The 10,408-nt window shown below is 41.3% G+C and overlaps 2 protein-coding genes across 3 annotated transcripts in view; one reads left to right on the top strand and one right to left on the bottom strand.

Annotated features, from left to right (window-relative positions):
• Positions 1 to 1,883: 1,883 nt before the first annotated feature.
• LOC110521788 (CCN family member 1) lies at positions 1,884 to 4,845 on the bottom strand. The gene is made up of 5 exons (XM_021599654.2): positions 4,571 to 4,845; positions 4,120 to 4,339; positions 3,390 to 3,734; positions 3,055 to 3,257; positions 1,884 to 2,915 (listed from the first exon to the last, which is right to left on the bottom strand). Exons 1-5 carry the CDS (start codon positions 4,616 to 4,618, stop codon positions 2,532 to 2,534), a joined length of 1,200 nt encoding a protein of 399 aa, XP_021455329.2. The 5' UTR covers positions 4,619 to 4,845; the 3' UTR covers positions 1,884 to 2,531.
• A 911-nt stretch (positions 4,846 to 5,756) lies between these two features.
• The window catches only part of LOC110521789 (N(G),N(G)-dimethylarginine dimethylaminohydrolase 1), a 122,449-nt gene continuing 117,797 nt past the window's right edge, over positions 5,757 to 10,408 (top strand). The window contains exon 1 of one of the 2 annotated variants that reach the window (XM_021599656.2): positions 5,757 to 6,255. In XM_021599656.2, the coding sequence (XP_021455331.1) occupies positions 6,178 to 6,255 (78 nt within the window). In that variant the 5' untranslated portion in view covers positions 5,757 to 6,177. Of the gene's footprint in view, positions 6,256 to 9,663; positions 10,270 to 10,408 lie in introns of those variants that run through there. The other variant, XM_021599655.2, reaches the window with a different exon arrangement.

Here is a 10,408-nt window from a genome sequence, read left to right as displayed (position 1 = left end):
TTCAGGGGGTGAGGTAGTTAGCGATTGATGTAATTTCAAGTGTGCCTGACATGTGATGTGGTGTGGGGTTTGTGTGTCGGGGTGTAGGAGGATTTTAAGATGTTTTTTTGTGGTCTTTCGGTCACCTTTTCATTCCTGTCTGTCACAACAATGTATTCTCTGGGCCTAGTTTCTTGACACGGTGTTTCGATAAAGCTGACTCACAATGACTGGTGAATGGATGGAACCTCTCTACGGTGGCCGATTGTTGTACATTACTGAGGAATGGTATGGACGACTGAAAAGGACTGCTCACACAGTATTCTGGTGTCATTACTTAACAACCATCTGAGTTGCATTGTGTTAACAAGCATGCGACAACAGTGTGGTTGTTGTGCTCTTTCCAAACAAAACAGGGATTGAAATGATATTATCTTAAATTCAGGAGGGAAAAAATAGGGACGAAGGAGCAAAAAACAAAAACAGACTTCTTTTAAAAAGTGTTTTGACTAAATTAGACTGGGATAAATGGCCAAACACATCCTTTAAATAAGGTAAACCTCAAGATGCCTTGTGTAAAGCAGATATTTATGTAAAACATTCAGCAGCGGGCACAGTGTGTTCGGTATGCAGCCTAACCATAACCAAAGGGGATGTGCCCTGCACCCACTCTGCTCTACCTCCTATTAAAAGCACTTTCCACCAGCCTTGCAGGAAAGTAAAGTTCTGCATAGGTACCCTGCCATGGCGGTTCTGGTTAGATGGGTTTTCTGTGTCATGCATTGATATGATGCACTTTCTGTGGATTTGAGCGGGCACTTAGTGTTTGTTTATTTTTAGGGCTGCCTGCCTGACTTTAAGTGAACATGTTACTACTCTGAATCCAACATATTTTCCAACATCTGCCACCCATCAGGATGTCTGTCTGCTTTCTGATCCTCCGCTGCATTCCTGAGTCGTTCCCTTCCCTCTACCTGGATCAAACCCTCAACTCTGTGTGTGTCTGTATGCGTGTGCACTTGCACATGTGTTTATGTGTGTTCTTACGACCTGAGAACTTGCCCTTAAGCACTGGTCTGCTTACCCCAATTCAAACCATAGGTATTTGGTGACATCTGCAAACATCCACCTTCTCAGCAGCTGCAGAAGAGAGACTAATATTAGCCTCCACAGGTTATAACCTGATGTCTGCTTTCCTAAGGCTGGGAAGCTTTATCCCACCTGGCTTTATCAGACTATTTGCAGCAAGTTAGCAACCCCTTGCAGCTAGCCTAGTGGGGAGGGCCAAAGTTTCTATCCAACCACTACAAATGAGGTATATATTTAGTGTTATTCCCAATAGGATTAAGAGTGTATTCTAAGAGGGTACATTCTTTCTTTTATAGTATACTATGTGTAAAATACATTCATATTCACATAGTGTCCTTTGCATTGCTACTTCTAATCAATGCTCATTGGTACTACAGGCACTTAAGATTCTTGGCATTGCTCCGTGCTCATTGCTATGCTTGGATTGACTTTTTTTTGTTCGAATTAGTCAAGTGCGTGGCTTAGCCTGATCTGGTGAATGCAAGCTACCTTGGCTTACAGAGCTCTACAATGACATTCCAATTCACAAAACCTGGAAACGGTCTGCAAAACTCTGTTATATAAGAACAGATCAGCCCAGAACGATCACTCTGTTGGAGTCATTACAGTGATAATGTCCATGGTATCACTAATGGAGTTCCACCACTGTATATTGTGACTTTGTTTGACCTCTCTCTCTCTGTATAATATGATCCTACATGTATGTACTTGATGTACTGTTGTTCACTCATCCTAATGAAGATGTTCAGCTCAGTAACCTGATAGTTGTTGGTCACCCATCTTCGGTTTGATCAAAAAAGGAAACAAAGATGGTGTTTACATTTCATAAATAAATATGTTTTATTTTTTAACATATAAAATTAAATCATTTTTACAATTTATTCCAGTAAGACACATAATATCCAAATAAAGTAGCTACATTTTTTTGATAAATAATATTAATAACAATAATAAAAACATGAATTCATTTATTTCACGTTTCACTTTGTCTTTCTTGATAACGTTGGGAAGTTCGATAGCTGCCACAAAACATGAACATATATGCCCATGTCAGGAAGGAATGGAACCACAGTAACATGGTGTCTTGGTTCCTTCGGTTACGGGATCATGGTATACTAAATTAAGTTACGTATGTGCATATCCATACAACATCTATATACACACAAGTCAAACATTTTTTGGGGTCATGCCTGGTTGGTATGTATCGGTCGAAAATATAGACAGCGAATTGATTTAAACATACTAACGTTGTCATTTACACATGTTAATTTACATTTTGCTCCATAACGAAGCTACTATGATGCTCCAGTAGTATGAAGCGAATCTTGATTGAGAATGCTGATTTAGTCACAGCAGACAGTGCACTTCATAACGTCCTCATGATGTAAGCCCATAATTCCTTGGGAATCTAGTTACAACAGGAAGTTGATAGTTCATTGGCCGATTAAGTTGGACCCCTGCGTTTAGATGGACTGCCATTGGTCTGTCAATGTTGTTGTTTTGGGATCTCTCAGTGGTCGGTTCTCAGCCCAATCAGATTTGATTTGGTCTCTGAACTTGTGGATGTCGTTGAAGAGTCTGTAGAACGGGTAGGAGGCTTCGTTGGAATGAGAACAGTTGAAGGTGCACTTGCAGGACTCGATAATCATGACATTCTTGTTGAAGGTCTCTCCATCCTCGCAGCGGAACTTGATCCGGATGGTGCGGGTCTGCTGGGGACTGCAGCAGCGGCCGTCCACACAGGATCCACAGTACTTGGATCTGTACTTCTTCAGGCTGGAGCAGCCGGCATAGGTGAACTTCTGAGCTTGGGTAGACTTCTTGGTTCTGCTGCACTTCTTTCCCTTCTGTTAGGGGGAACAAGGGGAAAGAAACAGTCAGTCACGAGGTTCCATAAACAGGCTGAGCAGTGTTATTTAAAAGAAAGAAAAAATGATAGTATGCCATGTTTCAGTATATAGTATAGTCTTAGTGGCTTGCGCTTACCTTAAGACTGGAGTAAGGAGACTGGGTGCATGGTCGCACTTCACAGATGCGAGTCTCTTTGACCAGCTTGCACTCATTGTTGTTGTTGGTGACTCGGGTGGAGATGCCTGTGCCACAGGTCTTGGAGCACTGGGACCAAGGAGTGGTCTGGACAACACACTTCTGGCTCTCAAACATGTGGCTCTCAGGCTGGACTCTGAAAGCTGTAAGGAGAAAGATCAAACAAACATTACAAACTGTTCCGGGAATGGGCTTGAACATTTGAGTCAATGGAAAATGTTATTGTTGAAAGCTGAAATAAAAAAAATGGCTGCTGCTAGAAAGAAGCTGCTTACCAGGTAGAGACTTGAGTCCTCCCTTGACGATGGCGATGAGCTCATTCCTGTTGGTGAGGTCGCTCTCTGACTCGTCAGTCACGCTGTCTTTGCCAAACAGCTTGCCACTGATGTCAGTGTCTTTGCCGTCATCACACACCCACTCCTCGCAGCACTGGCCTGCCACCTTGACCAGCCTTGGGTTGGCACAGCCCAAGTTGGGCAGGGAGAGCTCCTGAGGGCACAGGGGGACGCAGCCCACAGCCCCATCGATGCATGTGCACTGGTGCTTGCAGTTAGGCTGGAAGCTCTCTCCGTTCTGGTAAATCCTGCTGTTGTACTCACAGGGTCTACCCTCTGACTTAGCTGAGGAGAAGAGAGTGGAAATTGCTGTTATTTCTCTGTTCAAAAGGCTATAGACATCACAAATCACAAGCTGGCTGATGCTGGCTGAGGGAGGCTTGGTTTAACTGTAAAAATTCCTCAGAATGTTCTAGGCTAGGGCTGCCTAAGGAGAGGAGCCACTGAGGGGGGGATCACTTTCTACTAGAGCAGGATGTTTGTACTTCTGAGTTTAGACTGAGGCACTGAGTTACATTCCTTAGAGTTGAAATCACATGGTCCTCTTTTTCTCTCACTCTTTCATCTTAACTCTATCCTATTACTTTAACAAGGTTACAAACTTTAAAACTAACATTATTCAGACCTAAGATCAGTTTACTGCATAGTAGGATTTGAATGAGACACCTACCACGGCAGATGCCACGCATAGCTCCGAAGCTGGCCCCAAAGTTGCACTCCAGCCCTTTGGTGTGGTCGCAAGGCTCGGTCAGACTGCAGTCCTCATTGAGTTGTCTCGCGCAGACCTTACAGCACCCGCAGCCATCCGCTACGAGGCTCACACCAGGTGCGCACCTGGTCATCTCCATCGGGCACTCGCATACCGAGGGGCAGGAGGAGGAGGAACTAACCTGCGTGGATAACCGAGCACGTTAATGATAGATACTTTGTAACCAACATCTTAAAAGAGTGACATCGTTAGGTTATATTTACATAGCTTATTTAGTTCGTTATTCAAACAGTGCGGAAATGATTTAGTAAGAGGCAATACGTTTACAAACCAGTGTTCTACAATGTTGTATTTCCCAGACAATAAAGACAAGAAACTTTCAACTGAAATATTTTATAGAAAAATAACTTACCACGTTGAAGGTTCCAATAAACATCACGACGATTGAGCAAATAAACATATTTGCCTTGTTCTCTTGTTCTATTCAATAATAAGATTTGTCTTCTTTTGCTATTCCTTTTCGATATATTGCTTTAAGTCTTTGCAAGTGTCTTTTTATCCTAAGTGTAGCAGTCAGTCGTCTCGTCTGTAGCGGTTTGGTTTGTTTTTTAGTATCTTTGGTTAGAGGCTTAGGAGTTGCTCTAGCTCTGGTTGCAAGTTGCAGTCTGCTGAAGCTAAGTACCCCCTGTCCTTTATACTGTAGTGAAAGCTGACGTCGTTGTTGGCTGACTGCTGAACTGTTCCAAAACTATGCCAGGAATGTTTCTTGGCGCGTTTTCCATCCAAGCTAAGCACCACCCTGTCTAACTTTTTTTTCTTAAATTACATTTTCCCTAGAACTGAACACATTTTCCCCTCGCTGTTTCCCTTCGATACTATCCTCCTTTATTCCTTTTTTATTTTCTTTATTGGTTTTCTCACAGCTTTTAGGTTATGGGCCGTAGGGTTAGGGTACATGTCACTTTTTTTTTTTATAGCAGTTTGGTCTGTTTGTTTCCATTCATTTGACTGCTGTTGTCATTATGGGTAACATGCTTATATACAAATATTATAATGATTTAAAAAATATTATAAAAATTATGATCATGTAACATTGTCGTTTTGATTTATTTTTCATCCTTTTGATGTAGGTGTTTTATTACGTGCTATAGATTTGTTAAATCTGTTATTATATTACAAACTATTTTGCTGTAATTTGTGCAACAGTTGCCAAAAACAGTTGCTATAAAAATATATTGTCATGCTGTCAGTGCTTCTCCTCATACGTTTATGATGAGAATCATTATGTAAGGGAAGGTCTTATTATAGCCCATATATCAATAGACTGCAATATTAAATGAAGGCTACTGTAACTGTACACAGTTTAGGAGAGCGAAGTCCCGGTATTCGGAGTTTCTTTGCGCGTCTGAGAGTGGGAGAAATAAAGTTTATGGTTTCTATTTTTGGCCCGCTCTCCCCTTTATTCCGTAGAACTAAACTATTCCAGATGCGAACCAGACTTCAGACGTAACAATATTGCCATATTTGGTATGGCAGAAGCCTACATTATTAACATATTTCTCCCCTTCTCTAGCCAACCACAAAGCATTCCTGACAGTTTAAAGAGTTTTTAAAATTCTTCATACAGGATATTCTTTAGCATTCCTACTTGGGTTAATTTACTTTTCACGCAATCTGCCCACCACGTTTGAAAACATAATCTACTACAGTGATCCAATTTTCTACATACGATGTTAGTTTGGGGAGAAAATACCCAACTAGTTTCTAGTCCTACTATTCTTCGGGTCTCAAATAAGTTACATTTTATAGAATTTAGAAATTCAACGATTAGAAGTCATTTCAAACCGGATTTGACCAAGAAAGCAAAGATTATAGAATGCTTGAAAAACATGCTTTTTTCCTGCCTAAATAATGTTAATAGACTGTTCACCGAAGGACGACATGACAATCCCCTATTTATAATAACCATAAACACAAGAACGGAAATATTCTTTGAGTAACTTTATACCTTAGACTTAAATGACGAGATACTTTGAGAGCGCTGAACAAATAACTAACGGAGAATGGTTTTCAAGACCACTGAGAAATCTCCCTCCGGTGAGTTTTTCTTACTTTACCTTTACTAATCCGTTTGTTTCAAAATGTATTGTATACGCCATTGCTTTATCACTTTGTTCATACTGTGCAAATATATTGAAGTATCTTAACTGATCCGTCATCCGTTGTAACCTTTCCATTTGATGTTGGAATTTGACAATCATTATTTCTGTACCGATTGATATTTAATAATTTGTATCTTGATGCGCGCTTGCTTTATTTTTTATTTTAATTTGTCCACATTTTCATAATTCCAGTTTAAGACACTAGATGGTGTAATGCTTTGGTTAACTTGCTTGACATTCCCTCTCGGCATAGATGTCAATTCAACGTCTATTCCACGTCGGTTCAGCGTCATTTCATTGAAATTAAGTGCAAACAACATTTATTCAACCAGTGTGTGCCCATTGGGTTGTAAACATTTCCCTCACTGTTGTGACTGTTTTCCTCATTTGTTTGAGTCGTTTTGATGTAGCCGAGGGCTATATAATTTGTCATTCATCTGAAATCTTGTGATTCTTCATCAATTAAACCAGACAAACAACTTTAAAGCTCATGAAATGACACTGGCATTATGTCACAGCTTGACAGTTGGCATCAACAAATGTCTGTTTGTTTTGAGTGTCAGATTCCCAATGGGGCACTGCCATGTGCCCATATGGATTTAGTTTATTTTGGTTGTTGGTGTGTGTGTGTATTGTATCTAGCCCCAAGTAATACTTATGTAATCCAAGTGATGGTGATAATGATGCTTGTTTCCCAAACATAAATGGACCCTTAATGTCAAATGTTTCCCATGCCATCCTGCCATTCCAATATCCATTATGACCTCATCAGTAAGTCTCTGTGTGGTGAGTTTGACCCCATGAGCTCAATAAGATGCTTTTCTGATTATGATTGTTCTGCTCTGCCAGCATATTGTTCTGATTCTTTCCTCTTTCCCTTACAAGGACACAGTGTATGTTATAGGAAACAGTGCTGTACACCATGGAACCATTGAATAACATCCCATAATGATATTAATCTTGTAATTACCCATTCAGGAAACATCGCCAGGGCGACCAGGGCTAGAAATGTGTATCCATGTAGTAATGGCAATGATGATATTTTCCATCCCCCTCTTCCCCGTCCCCCTTATGAATCACTGGATCCCAGTCTATTGTCCTAGAGAGACTAGTGTAAAACGGAACAAGACCAAATAGGATTGGCTGTTTATTGTAAGCCTGTTCAAACAAAGGATAACATGCAGTGGTTGTTGAAGCTTCCTCTCTATGTCAGCTCATAGAACTCTGGGACGGAAGCTCAGTGAGTTATGGGGTGTTCTTATGTACACACACTGTGCTTAGTCACAAGAGAGCCCTCTTCCATAATACTTGGGTCTTTCTATTCCTGGACCTGGTATGTCCTTTGTTTTACCTACAGCCCTAACAGATGTGTGTTATGAAGTCAGCGTGTTGTTGTTGTGTGTCCTAGCCTGCCAAAGGAATGACAGTCAGTGCATCTGAAGTAGGTGGATGGTGGAAGAACTCACTATGGTAGTCCAATCCATAATAGAGTGGAGAATGTCGGCCATTTTAGTATTCTCCTGCCCACTTTTTCTTTTTTTTTACAGGCGGGGCATAACGTTACTCCAAAACAACAGTCAGGCCATCTTGCACAAAAGCTGTCCATTTAAGACAGGGGGCAAGAGTTATAGGTGGGTGACTGCCCCTGTGCCCCATTTATACAAGGTAGGCTAAACACAGCGCTACTGTACTACTGTTGTGTCAAAGCAATGGGTAATTTGCATTAGATTCAGTTGAAAGACTTGCCGCCTTTGCCAGAACCTTATTGTTATTTGCCACTCAAAACGATATATTATCCCTGTGTTAGCAGGACTTTTTATTGATCTAGAGAGAGTAAAGGCTGGTATTGTTATTGAGGTTTAAATCAACCGCAGACCTGGTGTATGGGTTGTCTCTGTTTTCACAATTTTTTATGGTAGATCTCAGAGGCTGCGTCCCAAGTGGTACCTGATTCCCTTTATACCGGACTACTGTTGACCTGGGCCCATAGGGAAAAGGTGCCATTTAGGATAAACACAGATTCTCTGAATGTACCAGGTGTGCCAATGAGAGGTTTCCTTCAGTCTAACCCAAGCACTTAAGCATGGGAGCGAGAGATATTTTTCTAGGGCAGAATGTACCAGACAGAGTCAGACATACACAATGTGTAATGGAGAAAAAAATTGGAGGACTGAGGTTTTTTGACAGAGCAGGTAGTCCATCCAGGAGTGGAAAATGGAATGCGGGACTCCTGGAATGTTTGGACCAGTCAGGATAATTGAGTGTATCTGGAACAAGAAAATACAAACTTTGGTCCAGGGGTGTGGAAGAATGTGCTTTAGGAAGTCTGGAGAAACATTCCATTCAAAGCTGAGCCCAGAGGCTTCCTTAGATGGCACCACAGAGAATAGGAATTGGAATATCTTCCCTGCTTAGTCTGCACACTGAGCACAGTGCAGGATAAATACAATACACTCCTTCATTCAATGGCCATAAGAAGCTGAAGAACTCTTGACTCTCCTTTCCCATGACGCGGAAGACACATTTCAGTTGAACGCATTCAGTTGTACAACTGACTAGGTATCCCCTTTCCCTTTCCTTTCCCTTTCCATGGGTCTCTTATGACTATTACATTAAGAAGACCAATATTAGAGAAATTAAATGTGTGCTTTGTTCATATTTCAGTGGTGATGTGAAATCTGTTATTCCCATATACTTCGACAATAACATGCTGGTGTATGCTGACATTAGAAATGATTCTAAAATATGTGTTTTGTTCACTGTGAATATCTGGTATTCCCATTATTGCCATACACTTTGATTTGCTGGGGGACACTGTAGTCTGAACACAATTGGGCAGGTGTATCGAAGAGTGAATGGCTCAGAATAGCCACTGCACCTCCTTGTCCTTGGACTGTGTCAAAGAAGCGCCCTTTGTTCTGAGCTGGGGTCAGGGGAGAATGGGTTATTGTCAACCAGGGATATGAAATTATGTCAATAGTAGAGCACCGAGCAGAATCTTTCCATTTTTATTTTGCATTGGCATTGGAATCTGCTAAACTGGCAGGTATTGCAGTAACAAGCCAGAGATGACAGCGACCATTGTTCTCGAATCTTCAAAATACACTATGTTTAAGAATGTACAAATTCTAAAATAATTTGTATTTGAATGAAAAGACTGACAAACCCAGGTGGTTGTAAATATTAATAACGGTTTGATTACTGATTGTACACTCGCCTTGATTAACATTATTTTATGTCTAGACACTGTGGTGATTTTGTAACCCATTTGTTCCTCGATGGTAAAACGTTGTTACAAAGTAATAGAAAGTTGTTACAAAGTAACAGCCAGCGCGTCTGTGCTTGCGCTGTTTAAGAGCCACACTGTCACTTGTCCGGCTTTGCTGTGCGCTTCACTGGAAATTGCTACATTGGTACAAGTCGATGATTTGTTAGTGCACGTCATCAGACCGCTTGCTTGCTTGTTGCCTATTTGACCGAAGTGGAGCTGTCAGTTCAGTACATAAAAAAAGAAAGAAAAACAAAGAAAATCAAACAAACAAAGGTTAACCAACAGAAAGAGAACCGGCAGCATTCGCTCTCTCATACGTTTAGCATAGGCTACGGTTCGAGCTGTTTGTTTGAGCAATTTGAGGGTAACAACAGTTAACGGAACATGGCTGGTGTGATGACAGGTTTTGGTAACTTCACTCACGCCGTTGTACGAGCTATCCCCTCATCCCTTGCTAAAGAGGCACTGCGGATGAACGTTTTGGACGTGGACCTGGTGAAAGCTCAGCGGGAGCATGAGGTATATGTTGGGGTTCTGAAGCACAAACTCGGGCTGCAGGTGATAGAACTCCCCGCCGATGAGTCACTCCCGGACTGTGTGTTCGTCGAGGATGTCGCTGTGGTTTGCGGTGACACCGCTCTGATCACCAGACCCGGGGCAGAGAGCAGAAGGAAAGAGGTAAATAAAGTGTGTGTGTGTGTATATATAATATGTATATATTATAGAAAAATCATGTCTCAGTTGACCATTTCTTTATTTGGAGTATGGAGTTATACTGCTGTTGTCATCTTTGGTATTAATGTATCGTATATGTATA

The sequence above is a fragment of the Oncorhynchus mykiss genome, chromosome 30 (genome assembly GCF_013265735.2).
Source record: "Oncorhynchus mykiss isolate Arlee chromosome 30, USDA_OmykA_1.1, whole genome shotgun sequence".
Lineage (NCBI taxonomy): Eukaryota > Metazoa > Chordata > Actinopteri > Salmoniformes > Salmonidae > Oncorhynchus > Oncorhynchus mykiss.
The sequence above is the reverse complement of the archived record's forward strand: the minus strand, read 5'-3'. Positions and strand labels throughout refer to the sequence as shown.

Excerpts from the sequence above, each read along its gene's own strand:
- LOC110521788 (XM_021599654.2), bottom strand. The coding sequence starts at position 4,618 with ATGTTTATTTGCTCAATCGTCGTGATGTTTATTGGAACCTTCAACGTG. Across the intron at positions 3,735-4,119 it reads TATGCGTGGCATCTGCCGTG|CTAAGTCAGAGGGTAGACCC; the intron begins GTAGGTGTCTCA and ends TCTTCTCCTCAG. Across the intron at positions 3,258-3,389 it reads AGGACTCAAGTCTCTACCTG|CTTTCAGAGTCCAGCCTGAG; the intron begins GTAAGCAGCTTC and ends TTCTCCTTACAG.